Source organism: Formica exsecta, unplaced genomic scaffold (assembly GCF_003651465.1).
Source record: "Formica exsecta isolate Colony F162 unplaced genomic scaffold, ASM365146v1 scaffold236, whole genome shotgun sequence".
Lineage (NCBI taxonomy): Eukaryota > Metazoa > Arthropoda > Insecta > Hymenoptera > Formicidae > Formica > Formica exsecta.
The window spans coordinates 368,915-389,750 of NW_021849640.1; the positions used below are offsets into that span (position 1 = coordinate 368,915).

Consider the following 20,836-nt stretch of genomic DNA (forward strand, 5'->3'; position numbering starts at 1 on the left):
TATATTGGGTTGAACGGAAAGTTCGTGCCGTTCAACCCAATACAATAACTTTGAACTCATTTGAAAGATAATTTAATTCTCTACAACTTTCGTTTCGGTATTTTTTGTTAAAAAACGCATACTTTCCCTGATATTTGTAAAAATGTATAAAATAACCGTGATTTTAGAGGTATTTGGACACTAACTTTTTAAGGAAACATTTTTCAACCAATGTTTATAGGAAACTTTTTGTTCAGAATTAAATTTCCTATAAAATCTCAAAGTTTGACTAGAACGTTTGAGTCCACCCTGTATATATAAGTATTAGAACTCTAGAAACAACAGCCTTACGTAATTGATTAGCATCCCGTTATTTATCTCTGTCAAATTTCGAAGAGTTGATTGTAGCAAGAAAAGAAATCTCTATGCGATAATAAATTGATGCGCACATCAACGCATATGATAAAAGATTACTTTAAAGACGTTTCAATTAAAATTGGAACATAAAATTAAAAATTGCCTTAATAAGCTATGTATGTTTTAAGTTCGAATACCATTGTCGTTTAGAACAAGAGACGAGATTGAGTCATGCATATAGCTAAGCTTTCAATAACCTCCAAGTTCTTTGTTGACAAACTCACTCGTACGTTCTCGCTCGTTCGTTTGTATCGATAATTTCGTATCGATGTGACATTTTCATTAGCAAAGCTATTGTATTGTGTAAGCAAACTTCACATTGTAGAAAAATCGTGTGTGCAACGAATTTCACTTTTAAACAATCAGATAACTTTATTTTTTTCTTAATTTTATATTATTTCTATCTTCATTCCAAATCTGCAAAATTAATATAGTTGAAAAAAAAAACCCATCTTGTGGACAGCACATATTAATATGATATTAATTTATCCGAAATCCAACGCGGGAGTAAGTTAGAATACACAGTTCACTGTGAATTGCGTATATACGGAAAAAAAATAATTAAAAACATTTTTTAATTTATTTTTTAGAATGTAACGGAAAAATATGCATTTTACGTGGAAGTCTCTTTTGGATATAATTGAAATATTTTTTTTACACCGCGATTGAATTAACTTTACAAATTACTTTTACAATTGTTTAAAAAATGGCAACGCAATTGCATATTTCAAACTCGGTGTACATTGATTTTTGTTGAAGCTCAGAGCTTGGAAAACTATGATTATTTTTAGCAATAATGCACGATACAATTCAATGTTTATTTTCATGTATCTCGTTTATTTTGAAAGATATACATTTTTAGACGAAATATCTAGATACATATATATATATATATATATATATATATATATATATATATATATATATATATATATATATATATATATATATATATATATATATATATATATATATATATATATATATATATATATATATATATATATATATATATATATATATATATATATATATATATATATATATATATGTATCTAGATATTTCGTCTAAAAATGTACATCTTTCAAAATAAATGAGATACATGAAAATAAACATTGAATTGTATCGTGCATTATTGCTAAAAATAATCATAGTTTTCCAAGCTCTGAGCTTCAACAAAAATCAATGTACACCGAGTTTGAAATATGCAATTGCGTTGCCATTTTTTAAACAATTGTAAAAGTAATTTGTAAAGTTAATTCAATCGCGGTGTAAAAAAAATATTTCAATTATATCCAAAAGAGACTTCCACGTAAAATGCATATTTTTCCGTTACATTCTAAAAAATAAATTAAAAAATGTTTTTAATTATTTTTTTTCCGTATATACGCAATTCACAGTGAACTGTGTATTCTAACTTACTCCCGCGTTGGATTTCGGATAAATTAATATCATATTAATATGTGCTGTCCACAAGATGGGTTTTTTTTTTCAACTATATTAATTTTGCAGATTTGGAATGAAGATAGAAATAATATAAAAAATTAAGGAAAAAATAAAGTTATCTGATTGTTTAAAAGTGAAATTCGTTGCACACACAATTTTTCTACAATGTGAAGTTTGCTTACACAATACAATAGCTTTGCTAATGAAAATGTCACATCGATACGAAATTATCGATACAAACGAACGAGCGAGAACGTACGAGTGAGTTTGTCAACAAAGAACTTGGAGGTTATTGAAAGCTTAGCTATATGCATGACTCAATCTCGTCTCTTGTTCTAAACGACAATGGTATTCGAACTTAAAACATACATAGCTTATTAAGGCAATTTTTAATTTTATGTTCCAATTTTAATTGAAACGTCTTTAAAGTAATCTTTTATCATATGCGTTGATGTGCGCATCAATTTATTATCGCATAGAGATTTCTTTTCTTGCTACAATCAACTCTTCGAAATTTGACAGAGATAAATAACGGGATGCTAATCAATTACGTAAGGCTGTTGTTTCTAGAGTTCTAATACTTATATATACAGGGTGGACTCAAACGTTCTAGTCAAACTTTGAGATTTTATAGGAAATTTAATTCTGAACAAAAAGTTTCCTATAAACATTGGTTGAAAAATGTTTCCTTAAAAAGTTAGTGTCCAAATACCTCTAAAATCACGGTTATTTTATACATTTTTACAAATATCAGGGAAAGTATGCGTTTTTTAACAAAAAATACCGAAACGAAAGTTGTAGAGAATTAAATTATCTTTCAAATAAGATCAAAATGATTGTAGTATATTCCAAGAAATATATTAAATTTTATTTTCTTTCGATCATTTTGATCTCATTTGAAAGATAATTTAATTCCCTACAATTTTTGTTTGGATACTTTTTGTTAAAAAACGCATACTTTCCCTAATATTTGTAAAAATGTATAAAATAACCGCGATTTCAGTGGTTTTTGGGCACTAACTTTTTAAGAAAGCATTTCTCGATGTTTATAAAAAACTTTTTATTCAGAATTAAATTTCCTATAAAATCTCAAAGTCTGACCGAAATGTTTGGGCCCACCCTATATATATTTTTAACAGCTATGTGCAGGATCCCCTACACGCTTCGACTCAGAAAAATAGATAACAGAGCTCTATTTTTCTTCGTTTCGGTAGTTATTTGTAAACTACTCAGTTACGTTTTAAAAGATGATAAGCGGAAGAGATAAGCTATCACGTGGCTGATCGTCGAAACTACAATTCGGAACGGCTCTCTCTCTCTCTCTCTCTCTCTTTCTCGTTATCGAAGAAACATATACTCGCCCATACACGTTTACGCAGCATCCGATTGTTGCTTTCACGAGCAGCTTAGTCGCTCGTTCCCTCTTATCGAACCCTCGTGCGATATCTTCGTGATATACGCGATTACTAGACCTTGCCTGGCGGCTCTTTTCCGCGGATATAGCAATCAACGTTCCTCAAGTTTACCTTTATCTCGCGAGACGCGCAACCGTTAGCGAGATATCGATTCTTCCCGGCGATCGCGCGTTTTAGCCGTATAAAGAGCTGAAGATGCGCTACACTTGATGGTCAGCGTTACGTGCGTTATGCGCCGATATTTATTAGTATCGTTGAATAACGCCTTTGATCACGATATCTAGAACGCGCGCCGAAGACCACATGCCAGAATGATGTGAACGAAGTTGAAGTTCGATTTTTCTCACCCTCCCCGCTACCCCCCTCCCATCTCTTCACCCTGATCATACAAAAACGTTTCTTATGTAGACGACATGCCTCTTCGGTAAAAAGTTTTTTAATATTCTCCCGCTCCACTCCTATCGTGAAATACTTTCGCAAAAAATTGTTCTTTCCGCATCATAAGAGAGAAACATCCGCACAAAAAAAATGACATCTCGGAGACACAATATCCTTTATATCTCCTGTTTATAATTCCTGTAATTTTTGTAAGTATCGTCGGCCACGAAATGTGATGTTAATTCACGACGAAATTAAATTCGCGTATCTCGAAAGACTCCTTGAGGGAGAAGGGGGGAGAGAGAGAGAGAGAGAGAGAGGGGGGGGCTCGTATAGCGAGTAATTTTTGCTCGTTTGAGAACATTGCGGAACGTAGGAAAAAGAGTGCAGAAAGAGAAAAATGCATTTTATCGCGAGTGCCAAGTTTAACAAATTGTTATCCGTTGATTGCAAACGAATTAATTAAATTCTTCACCGGGATAATATAATACAAGATTAAAAAATTCATGGGATGTTCGAACATCAAAACTACCGCTTAACAGTCCTTTTTCTCTTTTTTCTTTTTTTTTTTTTTTTCCTCGCGAGAGACGGAGAGCGTAAAAAAAAGCGAGCTCCGAGTAATAATCGCCCATTAGGTGAAAATTATGGTGAACCGCGCTCACTCGCTGGCGTTTCAATGTTTTTCATATTAATAGCAATCAACGTGGATAGCGGTTTAAATATTTTCAGCCCCCATTGTATGTCTACCGATGTATAATATAAATCGTGGAGGGTAATAAAAAAAAAATAATAAAGAGATCGAGGAATGAAAAAATTCGTTGTATTTAACGGAGCTAATAACAATATTTGCAAGCATTGCATACTCTGTTGCACGTATAAAAATACAGAGGAACGCTTTTAGTGTTTTATCGACACTTGATATTCTGAATGCACGAACCGGGCAATTCTAATTTCAAGAAAAAGCAGAAGTATCATCCGCGCGCATCTTCTTGCAATTTTATTCAGTTTTTAATTAATTCTTGGCGTGAATATTAAATTATTTATAATAAAAAATAATATATATGTATTTTTTTTCTCTCTTTATCTATTATATATTAATATATATTTCGAAAAGAATGTAAAAAGAGAGATATACGATTGAAATTCAGCATAAAAATAATGTCGGAATATATTTAATAAAAGTTCTAATAAATCGGAGTTCTAATAGAAAGGAATCTTCCTTTGCCGAAGAAATTTTCGCAAAGGAAATGATGTCATATTATCGTAATCAGAATTGAATTCCGTATTAGAGGTGATTCAGTAAGTCGTTAAATACGTTCATCACGAAAATATGAAGGATTGTGTTCGTTTGCTCTTATTGAAAAAGCATATCACGATGATTGTGAAAACCAGCATGATGACCAGATCAATTTTCGCGGTGAAAACTAAATATGAATTCCTTCGTTCCTTTTGTTCACCTTTTGTATATGTTATCTGGACACTGAATCTTGCATCAGTCGATAGAATTCCGTCATTCGCAAAGCGAATAACTCATTTATCGAAAAAAAGAGTCTCCCGCCGTGATTCTTTCATTCGGGCCCCGCGATCGCTTTATCGATTTTTTTTCACCGACAATCGAAGAGCTGGCGGCTCGATAAAAGAAAATAATAAAGAGGACCGATAGAATCGGAATACGGGCGACATCATCCCGTCTGCATTCGCGATGGTCCGATAGAGCGCGAAAACGGCGTTAAATAACGTGTTCGCGCCGATTACGGCTATTCCCGGACGCGTTGTAAAGGGCCCGATAATCGTGATTGGCAATTACGTTTCGCGGGAGGGAAAGGGGTAAAAAGAAGAGAGAGAGAAAAATGGTGCAACCGGGTCGAGAGCACGTCGTCGTCACGGATCACTATAGCGCGAGCGCGAGCCCGCATGCAAATTGCGGCTTAATTTGTTCGTTAGCGCGCTTAGCCCATCGAAGAAAAGTTAAATTAAACTAGCGGAAATTCCGCGGCCAACTTCCTCGACGATCCACATCTATTGTATGTACGTACAGGTCTTAAAATCTGAGCGCGGAGCGTATTTATATTCGTCGAAATAATAAAAAAAAAAAAAAGAAGAAGTTTCCCTGTACATTTATATCCGAAACGGATATTTAATATCCGAATTATTAGCGACTAATAAAGATGCTAAAACGGATAGTGCGATATCGAGATATATTCGCCGCACTTTCATCTGGATATTTAAACTTTTCGATACTTTGATATATTTTTCGCTTCTGTGCGCGCGTGCGCGTGTATCCCGTCGCTCTTTTGTTGTCATAGTATCGACAATTTTTCATCAATATCCTAGTATCACGTTACGCACGCACGACAATCTATCTCTTTCGTCTCAAACAAAATATAAATTATTAATATTTCGCCAGTTATAAGAAATAATAACTAGATTCGCATACGTTATGCTTTAATTTATCAATTTACATATACGGTATTATTAAAATTTTCACTTTTCAAATTTCGTTTCTGACTTTCACGAATGTACGTAGTATTTGTATATGTGGCCCCAGTTTTTTCCGTGAACCATTTTTCCTTTTTACGGGAAGAAAGTGATAATATATGCGCCGGGGTCCTAGGTATGTTTTAGGTCCGTAGAATAATTAAACGCTGAAGGAAATTTTTACGAAAAGAGAGAGAGAAAAAAAAAACGCGGGAGATATTTTCGCGGTGTGTAACAGTCTCGGCGTAAAATGAGAAAACGTTGGTGCATCTCCGGTGGGACCTACAGGAGGTCTACATCAAGATACAACCTCGTGTACGCGTCCGACGTTCTCCGCAATGTAACCCGCAGAGAGAGATCCCTGCCCTCGACGTACTCAAAGAAAAATCCCTCTCCTCGTCGATACGAGAAGGAACGATCGCGTTGCACACAATGCGGCGAAAGCAATTATTTCCAACCGCGTACCTCAAGCTCGTGAACGGAAAGGCAAGCGATGGATGGACGCCGAAACGAGAGCTGCAAGCGAGATGACGCCGAGGACCGCGTGACGCGATTTCATCCGCCGACATTACGTTGCCCTTTGTGCTACGCGGACACATACGAATTTACAGGGTAATACAGATTTCACGCTCTTTCATCCGTTTCGATATGCGCCGCTGTTGCGCTTCGATACCTACGCATGCATACGCATTGTTTTGCTGAAAGGACGACACACGAAATTATGGAAAACGACCGACCGCGATGTATAAATCTTTTTTTGGAATACGAATACACGATTCTCTCGGATAAATTAATGACGATGCACAAAATTATTCGGGACAACAACCGTTGTTTATCGCGAACGAGAATTCTCTTTAAAATAAACATGATCATCGCTGTTAAGCTGAAAAATGCATTTAAGATTGGAGTTTTTAATTATGCCTTTATTTTTTCAAAATAAATATTGCACGCTTAAGGATATTTATATATAAAAAAAAAAAGAAAAAAATAGAATATTTCAGAAATATTTATTTGTTCCATACAATTATGAAATATTATTATATCCGTATATGACATTTCTTTTATATCGAGCGTGAAGATTTTAAATTAACTCAATATTTTCCAGCTATTTACGTGACAATATAGAAACATGTTCCTCTTAATGTAATAACGTGAAATTACTGAAGATGAAATTTCATCTTTTCATTGTATCATTAGTGCAATTATCTTTAAACTTTTCAATCTCTACTTATTAGTAAAAAGTAATATAGTTACATCTAAAGATTTAATATTTTCTTCTTTGTTTCGTTCATTATTTTAGCATCTACCTCCCCCCGGCTATTTCTCTATATTATATTGTCTACTTATATTCCATATACATGTAATCTATTTATTAAGAAAAATATATCAAAGAGAGAGGATATATATTATCAAGAATAAACATTCTTATCGATACAGCAATTTAAATTACCTGAATAATAATATTAATCAGATTAATTCTTTAGCGAAAGAAAAAAAGAATGCTATAAGATATTCATGGAATACTAATTTCATCATAATTTTTCTCGATATTTCCATATTTATTATGTAAAATATAGGTTCTTAATAACAAGCCATTTAATTCAAAGCACTATTATCTTACTAGTATCAGTATTGAATTACCATATTCAATAATACGTTGAATACATATAGCTGATAAATTGCACATCGAATATTTCTATGTCATATTTCGAGTTCAAATATGCAAATAAATGTCTCGATAAAGATTCTCGTAATTGCAGAATTTGCGTATCGTGAATCGTAAATTACACGTTCTTTTCTCCGGCGGGACTAAATCGCAATAACAACGTGCAATGATAAACAGAGGGCGGAAGAGAGAGAACCATTAAACTCGTCAAAACCAACAATATGAAGCGTCTCGATTAATTCTTGTCGCGTTTTTATTGCCATCTCTCTACAGAGAAACTAGGTAACGCGCAAGGATCGTTCGCTTTTAACCGTGACGCAACGAAGCGCGGTTTAATTATCATGCATTACCTGCATTTATCTACCAATTACACGAACACGAATGTGGAAATCGTTTCCCAGTGGTATGGCGGTGCAACGATCCCAGCTTTTCCGGGGACACGAAAAATCACGCAAAAATCGGAACGCAAAAAATTGCGTATCCCTTTTTTTTTTTTTTTTTTTTTGTTAATTACAAGCGCACGCGCGTGTATTTTCCTAAGGAATACTCGAACAACACGATTTTGCGAGTGAACGAAAAGAAATTGTCGCGAAATAATACACTCGAATTTTCTCAAATAATTGAAATGGCTTTAATAAATGATGAATAAATAAATAAATTATTTTTCACATTTTTTTATATTGTAAAATGTATTTTAAACGATTGAATAATTAAATAGTGATATATAGGCGTATTTATCCTTTTAAAATACAAAGATCTATATTTATAGAATATGAGATAATTTTATGTAATAGAATTATATTGAAAATAATAAATTATGTGTAAAGGATATATATATATATATATATATATCTTGATAAAGGATGGCTCTTTTATATAGTATGTGAACGAGATAGAAATATTCAGACACTACTATTCATCGAAATTCATTAAGGATTCCACACGATAATTAGCTACTCGCGTCAATACAAAAGTTTCTATTTCACTTCGTATTGCTCTTGCAACTATTCAAAATAAATATATGCAAATCTGACTAAAGATTGAAATAGGGTAAACGCAAATATTCAAATTAGTATAAAAATTATGAGACTATAATTGAAAATTTCGTATTTTTTTATCATTTTTAATATACAGAGTAATCCTATATATATTCTTCGATACTATATATTTTACATCCTTTTCAAATGTAAATATGTTCGTTTTGTGTCAATAATACTATTTAGGGAAACGAGTCGAAAATAATAGCTAAAGATATTTTTTTTATATTTTTGCATATAAAATCGTGAATTATTTTAAAATAACAATGTTTTTGACATTTGTATTCGTCAAACGTTTGAATTTATCGGGAAATGTCAATCGTTGTTGAGGACTAAATTTACGAAGATAATAAATAACACATGTATATTCCAGAACATCAGAAAATTTCAATCGTAAATGGCGCTTCAACTAACTTTCGGAATTCCTATGACAATTTCGATTAGAATCGACTGTAAGAAGCATCGAATAATTTACGATTTAATTATCGAACTATTTAAGATGACGGTGAAGAAAGGATAAATATAATAAAGGCAATTTAAATTCGCCTTAAGGATGCTATTTTGATGTAGCCTTTTTGTGTAAAATTATATGATATTCTCGTTACCTTAAACTCGTTAAACTCAGATTCAAAGAATTCAATTTCAAAGAAGGTTAATTTGATTATATAAATAAATATCCGAGACTTAAAAAATAGTCTGTAAAATTTTAATAGTCTATTCTTACAGAATATATTTCAAACACATTCGAGTGAACTATTAAAAGCAGAATTATATATTCATTAAGCCTATATATTTCAATCTATAAATCTCTATTTAAAATTGAACGCAGCCAAATTTGGAGAAATAATTATCTTCAATTAACGTTTTGATTAAATGGACTAATTTTATCTGGATTTTATTTATGGATAACAAATGTAATAATCCATATCAATACGAAAGTATATAGCTTTATAAAAATAAACGCGTCTCGTGCCAAGTAACAATTGATTGCGGCTAAATTATTGAAACGACGAAGTGTTTCGAATTCACGCAACAGCCGTATTTTTCTTTTCGAGGAAATTCAAGTTGAAGAAGAAGCCACTTTCGACTCCCAAAGTGCCTTGATTACCGTATGTACGGCTTTTAGTTTACGCTCGTGTTAATGGTTTATTGACGCGACCATCGGGCACCGACCAAGTTCCGACGTTTCTTCGGTGTAAGAAGATTACAACGTAACTTCGCGCTCCAAGTCGATAGGGCACGTCATCAACGTGCAACTTCCATTGACTTGGCGCGATTGAGATACGCAATGGTTGACGCAATCTCGTTATGTCGGTGGAAACAATTCGAGGTATTTCGTACCTCCGGAATGAGTTCGGCGCACGTCAGAATATCCAGTTTACGAAACGAGATCGAAATTAAATGTGTTTATCCTCCGCGGATGGGAGGAGAAAAGAAAAATACATCGCGTGTTTTCGTAATGTAAATTATTGACGATGAAGTGTCTTAAAACCGCAAGGTTTATTCAACTTCTTCTTATCGTGAACTCCATTCTTCGTAAAGTAGAATTTGCTTTAAGCGCAAGTCAAAGACTTGTTAAATCTTGATGATTTTTCGTTCTATTTTATTTATTATGAGATGTCGAAGAGAGCAAATTTCTGAAATATTCAACTGCACAAAGTTGAGATATTAGTAGTACTTGAGAAAAGTATTCATCTCTTTTTTTTTACTCTGATAATAAAAAAAAAGAAAATTAATTTTCCGAATATATCGTGTCTACCTTCGTATATTATTAATTACTCTTCTTACTACGTTGATTGTGAATCGCTCTGCGGTTTTAAAACATTGGCATATTTATAAATTCTGCCGATCTCATTGCAAAGATGCGATTTATCAAGAGAGAGAAGACAACGATCCCGGTTTTTCATTTAATCATCACGACTTGTACATGTTGTACACGTTGCGGGCTATTTTTCTTTTACGAAGACGTATCGCTTCCTTTTTACCGTCGATTTGTTTCGAAAAAACGTGTTTCTTTTTCCGAGTTAAATGTTCGTGCAATGAACAAAGCTCGTCAATTTTTAATTAAATGTAAATTTTCCAAATATGCATAAAATAAAATGTGAGAGCATTTGAATTTCACATTGTTTCCATAATTCCATTGTTTACATAATTTATAACGCTGCATTTATGCATGAATAAATTATTAATTTTTAAGAAAACTATTTGATTAAAATTATAAAATAAAATGCAATATTATACGTATACGAAACATTGTCCGGATTTATCCATAAAACTTACTCGTAATTTTGCATATTTCAAAAAAAAATCGTAACCCGGTATACAATGTACAGAATACAATATGTTTCCAATGTGTGTATGTATATATTTGTCCGTTTGTTATTTATGATATGCGTCTGCAAAGCAGGTGTTCACAATTGCGTATTCATAAGTGATTCAGATCGTACTGGTTACTAATTTCTAACCGTCATTTATTCGGTTGTAAATTTATGGAAAATATTTACGTCGCATTTCATTCACCCATTTGCTTTAATTATTAACACAAACGGCGCATTCTGCAAAAAATTTTGATGCAGATTAGAAAATAATATAGCAAAAAGGAATTATATAAATTATTTAATTATTTAAAACGCGATTTTCGCAGATTTAGCCGTAAAATTTACTCGTAATTCAACAATGTGACAATACTATCTCGCGTATCCGAACATGACGAAGAGTTTACGGTAGAGAGAAAACATTTGGCCCGACAATTCACGCGATGCGGAATTCATTCCGAAAAATGGCGGCCGAGATCGTGGCCTTTTGTTTAGCAGTTCTTTGTGCGCTTACCTTTTTCGCTGACGACGGACGACCGTTTCGAGGATATCCCAAAGGGCCGCATGGTCGCTGTCGGAGACCCGAGATGGATCTAGCTTCTCTCTCTCTCTCTTTCTGTTGAACTCGACTCCTCTCTTCTCCGGCCCACCTCTCCTCTTCCTTTCCCACGTGTACTCGCGCGAATATCACCAGCTGCTGTTACGAGTTACAGGCTGCTCCCGCCAAGTCCGTCAACGATTCGCGCGCACACCATTGCGCCAGGAATCACTATGGTAAGGATGAGATAAGGTGTGAGAAGCGCGAGGTGAGAACGGGACGAAGTGAGGCGAGGCAGGCAAGAATAAGGTGAGGCGAGGGGAGGGGCAAGGCAGGTCGTCTCAGAATCGCGCCGTTACCGTTAACGTCATCGCGGACTTTTCCTTCCTTAGGCGAGCAGGATCGTGGATTGCATCATCCACCGAGCGTTCCGCGAAGCCGTATCGTGTCGTATGAATCGTCCTATATAGCCCCGGCCGAGATAACCCCTCTCTTTAACCTGTTCAAGGACAGACGCGCTGCGTAGTGAGAAAAAAGGACGATCTCCCCCTGTTTCGTTTCGACCAGTGTTTTTCAACCGGCGGAACCGACGAGAAATCTCGAATGAATGATCGATAAATTTTAATCGCAGAGCTGATCTCGGGTTGTGACGTAAAAAATATTTCTTGGAGCATTTATTTGTCCTGGTAATCGTTTAGTTTCCTTTTTTTTTTTTATCGGAGTGAAGTACGCACGCAATAGATCGAAACTTTTGCTTCTGTCGCCGAGTATACCTCTCGACAACCTCTCTCCTTTGATGAAAAAGCAGCCTTAGAAAAGCTTGTTTTTCTAAAGAGAAGGAAGTTCGGGAAATTAAGTTTACCGGAGTTTAACCCAAAAAGAGAAGTTGGAAAAACCATGGTTTCCGAAGCCGTAGTTTGCCAGTACGGAGGCGAAAAGTTAGCGACCCCGAAGATTGAGTTGCCGGCGAAATTTCGTAATCGAGAGCGTCTGACGCCGTATTCGGACGGTTTAGTTGGCCGATTGATTCCGGCGCGATATTCACTCCGGTGAGAATCGAAAGTTTATGATTAGAAGCCGACCGCCTGCCTGCGCGGATATGAATTGCGAATTGGCATCGGGGCCAAGTCGATAATCGCGAATCAATCTCCTCGCGAGTAACACGAACGAACGGCTGTGAAATTTCTTACGTTCCGTGACGTATCCGATAAACGTCAAATAATATGATCTCGACTTCATTTCCGAAACGAGAAATTATCGGAATAATTTACGAGCGTCTCTCCGCACAATAGAAATAAGAGGATAAATAAGAGGAAAAGAGAACGGAAAATATTTATTTACTCAAGTGAGAAATCGAAAATCGATAACTGCCGAGTTTCAAATTGAAAAATTCGTCGCAAAGATAGATAACTTCTCGCGTCATATTGCTAAATCGTCAACACTTTCGCGGGACAGTATCACCGTAAAATAAAACTAACTCTCCAAGCAGAGGGAACAAAAACTACGTCACACAACAAAAACATATCACAAAAACGCAAACATACACATATACAAAACACGTACCGACAATTCTACGATACAGATTATATCGCCGCTCTCTGCTGTCACTACGCAGAACGTGAACGATCGCGCGATCAATCAATTCTTTACGAAACGCGTAAAATTTCCTTTCGAAAAACGTATCACTCATACACGAAGCTAACTCGACGACGTCTCGCGCGCGACTGTGACCGCTACTCGCGGAATCGGGACTCACTCACTCTCTCTCTCTCTCTCTCTCTCTCTCTCTCTTTCTCTCTCTCCCCTCCTCTGTCTATCGCTCTGAAGATCGCACGGCTTCGTCGCGACTCGCGCTCGGCTTTCCTCCCGATTTTCTTTGAAAAGACAAAGACACTCGGCACAGAATAACACGATTTTGCACGCGCTTGTCGCGATGATAGACTTGCCTTCGCAAGTACCGTAAGACTTTCGAAACGACGCGATCGGCGAAGCCGGGCGAGCAAGCATGCGCGCACACAAGACGAGAGATAAGTTACCCCGACCAAGTACCACGCTCGACTGCGCGACCGGCGCTAACTTCAGGCTTCACCCTCACGACTCCGTGTCACGGACACGGCGTAGTTTACGCGTCCCCGAGCCTGCCACCGCCAGCCGGCTCCTGCGTAAGGGCTTCCTGCGTGAGGGGGAGAAACGCTTCGTAGGGCAGCAGGACACGCAGTGGCGTCGTAGATATCAGTGTTTCTCAAAACGATTGTTTTTGACGAGGGAAACTTCTAGAAACGCGCACAACCCATGTTTTAAGGATGTTTTGGCTGTACAATAGTATCAAAAAACTGTCAAAATTTTGAAAAATACATTTCTTACGTTTATATTATTTGGAAAATCAAATAAATAAATCCGGATTATAAAAAAAGTTTAAGTATCACAAAATAATATGACGTTTTTGACATCTTCGTAAAAGAAAATAATTGTAATTAATATTTCTCCTAAATGAGAAAAATTTTTGATCGTGAATACCCCCTAAAATCAACTGCAAGAAATAAAAAAAAAAAACGAGTAATTTGCAAAAAGAGAAAGAGAGAGACAGATAATATTTTTCTACAATTTTCAGTAAATAAATTTTAAACGAGTAAGTGGATTTAAATCAAGTTTTGCACAAATATTTATTAGAGTTTTCTTAATATATGTGAAAATTTTTATTTCGTTGGCAATGCTTTTTTTCTTGTTAAATTTGTCAATAAGTGCTACAATACGCGATTTTCCATAAGAATTAATAGTAACTTTAAACTTAAATAATTTCTAAACCGTTAAAAGAATTGTGCTCAGAAATATTAGAAATAATAAAACAGTCTACGAAATTTTTATATTTTTGTCAATGTTTCGACATATGACACATACATCCTTAATGCTCATACACTTTGTCATTTTTAAAAAATGACAATTGTAGATGTATGATGACGTATTTGGAATTTAATCATTGACATAACTTTCAATACACACACACACAAATAATAAATTTTGATTTAAATTTTAAATATTTCTATAAAGCCACACACATACACCTCATGAATTTTTTTGAATCTCGCACATAAATTTTATATATATTGAAGGCGCACAAATTGAATCTGTTCAAAAAGATTATCTCTTTTATTTTTCATATAATCATGTTTGAACGCAATGATATTACACACGCATTATTGTCGTAAAGATGTTTACGTTGATTTTTTTACTTATAAAGTAATGCTGATATTCATAAATTATAAATTTTTCAATTATCTATTGATCTATAATTTAAAATACTTGTATAGTTTACAATATTCCGCTTGTATATATACATCATAATACGTAAAATATTTCGGCAATAACATAGTATTCGGCCTTGCTGGCGTAAACATTAGCGCGTTATTGTTTATGTATTACGGCTTATAGCCTTGTTATTGTATCATTCATACGACGAGCATTAGTGATGCGAGACGCTCCATCGAATTATTTTATTTTTCTAAACGCGATCGCGACAAGTATCGGGAAATAATTTAATATGATTAATAATTAATTATCTTTTACATATTTTAAATAATACGTAATTATATTGCAACAAATCTCGAAGCACGTATTTCGCGTAATGTATACACATTTAATCAAGAATCGAAGTGACAGGAATCAAAATTGTAAATTATTATTTTGTCGCGATATCTCTCTCTCTCTCTCTCTCTCTCTCTCTCTCTCTCTTTTTATAAACAATAATTATTTCTTCAAAAATACTTAAAGTTCAATTATATTTCGTCCGATGCTTTATCATTCGATTTTCCTACGATCTAAATATGATTCCGATTAAGAACGCGTAATAAAATAATTGAATCGGAGTTTCGAATAATTAACATAACGATAAGCTTCGGGATATATTAATCGTTTATTAAATAAATTGATAATTATGTGCTTCAGCATTTATGAAATAATATCTTTTATCTTTATTCCTTCAACAATTTTAATCGAGCATAGTATAGCATATATTATAAAATATCCTACTATGTTGCGCGTTTTAATATTTAGAAAGAGACGAAAAATCATTAGTTATTATTTTACTATTTATTGTAACAATTTTCTATTTATAACTATTGTAACTAATTCTCTATTTCTTCGTATTGATAAAGTATAATAAATAATTGTACAAATTTTACACATTGTAATGTGTTCTATATTTTAATAATACTTGAAGAGAAATAAAGATCTCCATCGCTTTTTATTGCTTGTAAGATATAAATAATTTCCTGATTTAGAATTTATCACATTTATTGCGTACGTGTAATCACTGCATTCAAACACGATTTAAAAAATGAAACAAGAGGGACAATTTTTTTTAACAGATTCAGTTTTCACGTCTCGAAATACATAAATCTTTGAACTCTATACATATTAAAGCGAGCTCTGACGCTCCAAATGCGATCCGAGATAGCGACATTGTATATCTGCTTTTTTTTCAGTAAAGTTTAATCAAAAAACTTTTTTCTCACGTCCTATAAAAAATACGTTTAGTTCACGCTTACTTATAATAACACATGTTGAACTTTTTAACAGGGCTTGTATAAAGCTTTCACACAATGCATTGAAAGAATAAAAATATCCGCTGATTGTAATACTTTCTTTTATCTCTCTCTCTCTCTCTCTCTTTCACTTTTTCTATCTCTCTCTCAGATCTTTTTTTTTTTACTACGAGGATGATATGGGAGCTTGCGTTAGTATGTATAGAAATCAGCGACAGATAAGCTACGTAAGTTTCAAAAAAATTCTTCTGATAAGATGACTTCTGTACTAATACGTCTATTCGATTAACAATGCATGAAGTTTACGATCGCACAAAGTTCACTTGACGAAATTATCGAACGTTCGTACTATCGACGTGATATATTTATACGTGATGCAAAAATCGCTCGATACATAGCTAGCAATATTTATTCTCGATAATTTTATTAATACATTTAACAAAATATCTGTAACTATGGTCGCGCAAAATTCTACTGGTGGAATTATCACACGCTTGCGATATACTATAATTTGCGAATAATATGACAATCGCTCGATACGTTTTTCTATACTTCCGATACTACACGTTTGCAAACGGTATTTATTCTTAATAATTAAAAATCCGATAACTCAGATGTGATGAGACGAGAAATTCTCATGATAAGTAATCCCGTATCGTGAAATAATTATCCATGTAGTGAGAACAACATTAATTACAAGAATTAATTATGGACCGATTTTATTCTTTCGATATTAACGATGCTCGAATGCGATTAAATCTGTATTACAAGCGGCATCTCGACACCATAAATAAGCATACCGTTCAAATGATTACGCCATGACAGTCATATTTGATTCGCGTAATACAAACTCGGAATTCTAAATTTGGACCAGCCCTCTAATAGAATCGGAAATCGACATGTTTAGTGGTTTTCGTATTCGTATAGCGTGTTGTGCGCGGTTACATGTGTATAATCCCGAGAAAGCCGAAAAAAAAGGATAAATATTTAATGTGATATATATGGTCCTCTCTACAATTCTGTCGAAATCTTACATATTTTATGTATTTAGACATGTGGAAATTGAATCTATTCGAAATGCATAAAATATGTGAGTTCTGAAAACATCGGAAAAGGAATCTTCCTAAATTGAACATTTACTTTAATTATTTAATATAGGAAATAATATAGGAAATAATATTTTAAAATAATGTTTGATATTTATCTCATAGAGGAGAAAAGCTTCTTATGACTCAAACTATTAGGTAAATAATTACCTAGGTCCTAGGTAAATGATTCGCGTTCCATAGCTATGCGTAATTTGTAAAATATGACTAATAATTTTATTTCTATTACAAAAGTTTATTCACCTATAATGGATTGAGTCATAAATAACTTTTGTTTTCTATGAGACAAAACATCATTTTAATATTATTTTATACAGGGTATTCCGAAAATATTAACATTAATAAAGATAAAATAATTTGTATTGATATTCTTTTTAGTATAAATGTGTATGTTACAAAAGTTACTTTTTTCTATATTTATTATATATTTTAAATATATAATTTTATGTATGTATGTGTGTGTGTGTGTGTGTATAATATTTAATTATTAGAAACATCATTATACCATCGCATATTAATTATTCATTTACATTTTACATCAAGAGGACGAAATTAAAAATGAGAACATTAAATTTATGTTTGATAAATTTTAAGCAATTTCAAAGAAGTTTTAATAAATTGTATTATATTTTATTCTTTTAAGATTATTATGAAGTCCATCAATTTATTGCATAATTAATGACAGAGCATGGATTACATTTTCACAGCGATAATATCTGTCATATACGATTTAATGTGGCAATTAATTTCAGAAATGTTTTCATAAATCTTCTGCGAAATTCATAACGGATAATAATACGCTTATACATCACACCTAACAATACGACAATTTAAGATCTATCTGAAGGGATATCTATCTGAAGGGATCTTTCCCTTGATTTGCCGCATTAATTAAAGTCCAAGAGCCCAAAACTGCGTTTCTGGCAAGCCAATTGAAATTACGCGGTGGAACCGACTAGCACAGGAAAATTTTAATTTCCACGGAACTTTTCGGATGTATGCAAAGTGGCACGAGAGATGTAAGTTCAGCAAGTTTTCATTTATCTGTGAAAATGGATTTCAAAGATGGCATTGTACCATCTCGCGAATTCCCGTTTTTGCGCGCCACAAATTGAAAATTAGCAATGCTTATAAAAAATGCTCAACTTAAATCGAGCGCGAGGGTAAATGGACCCGCATAAATTATCTGACTCAATTCGTTTTACGTCGTTAGATAAAAATAGTTTTATTTATAAAGGCATCTCTATATTTTGAAGGCTATTATTCTATCATTAATCTCGATATTATTTTTCTATATATTCAGCTTTAACAGCAAAGTATTATATAATATACAATAGCCTATATTTGCCTCTTGCATTCTAAGTATCTCTGTTAATTATAAATTTACGAAAAAATATTTTAAAGCGATTATTGTTTAGTACATATACACATATAAATGCAAAATTGAGTAAAATGTTCAGAAGAAACAAATTAACTAAATATATAATAAAATATCTTATATAGAATTTAATAGTATAAATTTATGTATTATAATTTTTATATCATAAATATAGATTATATACAATATATACCTACATACATACATACACAATGAAAAAGTATTTTTTTTTCCGCGACAATAGATTTAAGACTTCATCAAAAAAAGAGAGGACAAAAAAGATTTTATTTACAATTAATTATAAATACACTATATGCATACATGTATGTAAGTATGTATATCTATATTAATAAATGTAATATTACAACATATTTTTGCGAGATATTACATAGACACTTTTTTCTGGTTCTTCTTTTCGCTATCCATTGTTATAATCTGGATATTATTGCATTTTCAGCAGAACTCAGAATGCAAGAGACGGCTTTTTAACGTTTTATATCGCGCGGTGATTTATGACGCTGCTAGGAACAAAAAGCGATCATCTGCGAATGAAAAAAAGCTGTTAAAATGAATTGCCTTTTGCATAAACTTCAAACAAATGTCCAACTATCCAGCATCCTCGCAAACGGTAAAACGCGGAGACGTCACCGCATTCATACGAATATTACACACAGGTGGTTACAATGTTGTTACAATGTAAAATTTCAAATTAATTCTTTCTCGCTGCATTTCATTTAATTTTATCACTCACGCGACTAGCAGCGAGTTACATCATCGACGCTAAAAGGTAAAGCGACCTTCGTTTATGTTGGAAAGTAACTGCGAATGCAAAGGCTGTAAGTCCGAGGAAACAGGTCAAGCAACTTTGAACAGTTTACCGGGCTTTCCACGATTTTCTCGAATTGGAATTGGCAATGAAGGTACTATGGGACCACGAAGCCTCTATGGTGACGAAGTAACATGTAATTAATTCTACAAACGACCAGTACAAAAAGACCATAAAAGACCGAAAAAGACACCAGGTATGCACAATTGATGATATTACGAGGAAAAGGATATACTAATAATGCAATAGGTATTTGAGTTTGCTTTTTTGCGATTTTGACAAATATATTTCGAAAATGTCAATGTCGAAGGAAAAACGAATTTCAAAAATTTAAAGAGTCGATATAATGAAAATTGATTCGCATCTGTGCTCGAGAGGTGATAGTTTATAGATTTTTCAAAACGAGAGAAAGAGATAGAGACAGGCGTCACGCAATTAGTCGACATCGACTGGTTTAGACGCGCGAATCGATAAGTTTCATTTCCCGGGAACGACGATCTAAATGTGTTCTGCTCCGGAAATTCGGCGGAATCGCAATTTTCGAAAAATCTACTCCGGAAACTGCGCTTTACGTGAGATCTGTCGCAAAAACTCGCGAAGTGAGGTCGCTTATCGTAATCTAAGATTAATGTCGCACATCGCGCGAGACGTTCTGTCGATTTTACTCAGGTATTGTACGCTCCTTCATGATTTATAGAGTACAAGCGAAAGCAAGATTTACTTCCTACGAGCCGCCGTGTATTGTTGGCGAAAGCCACAGTAAGTCGTAAGTCATCATATTTTATTTATGTTGTTAATAATAATTGAGCGCAAAATCCAACTGAGAGATATAAGAGATATATAAAGATATATTCCGACATTTATGTTGTATAACAAGAGGGAGAGCTAAAAAATAAATAAATGGATCTTATACAATAAATAAACTCTTCGTTACTATTTTTTTCAGAATTAATAAATCGATTTTTTTAACGTAAATATTTAAGCTTGCATCTCTAACATGATATATTTCAATAAATTTAAATATTTAGTTAATATTTTTTTCAACAACGTATTTTTACACTTTGTGTTAGCAAAAACACTTCAATTGTTTACGAATGCATTGCATCAAAACATGTAACATTGATGCAAATCGATATAATTAATTAGCTAATAATACACTGCTTCGGTTACACGCTTTTGCTTTTAAAGATTTATTAACGGAAACATGTCAATTGTTTACGAATTAGTAACATTCATCAAAATATTTGACGTTAATGCGAACATAATTTTCTATATTAAAGACAATCGATCACGAAAAATATTGTTATCGTGCTCT

At 33.5% G+C, this 20,836-nt stretch overlaps 1 protein-coding gene across 6 annotated transcripts in view; it reads right to left on the minus strand.

Moving 5' to 3' along the window:
* LOC115235815 (leucine-rich repeats and immunoglobulin-like domains protein sma-10) overlaps positions 1 to 13,725 on the minus strand; it is a 108,613-nt gene extending 94,888 nt beyond the window's left edge. The window contains exons 1-3 of one of the 6 annotated variants that reach the window (XM_029807845.1): positions 13,234 to 13,424; positions 12,030 to 12,169; positions 11,647 to 11,901 (exon numbers count right to left, since the gene is read on the minus strand). In XM_029807845.1, the coding sequence (XP_029663705.1) occupies positions 11,647 to 11,698 (52 nt within the window). In that variant the 5' untranslated portion in view covers positions 11,699 to 11,901; positions 12,030 to 12,169; positions 13,234 to 13,424. The other 5 variants (XM_029807848.1, XM_029807847.1, XM_029807846.1 and 2 more) reach the window with 5 other exon arrangements.
* Between the last annotated feature and the right edge of the window lie 7,111 nt (positions 13,726 to 20,836).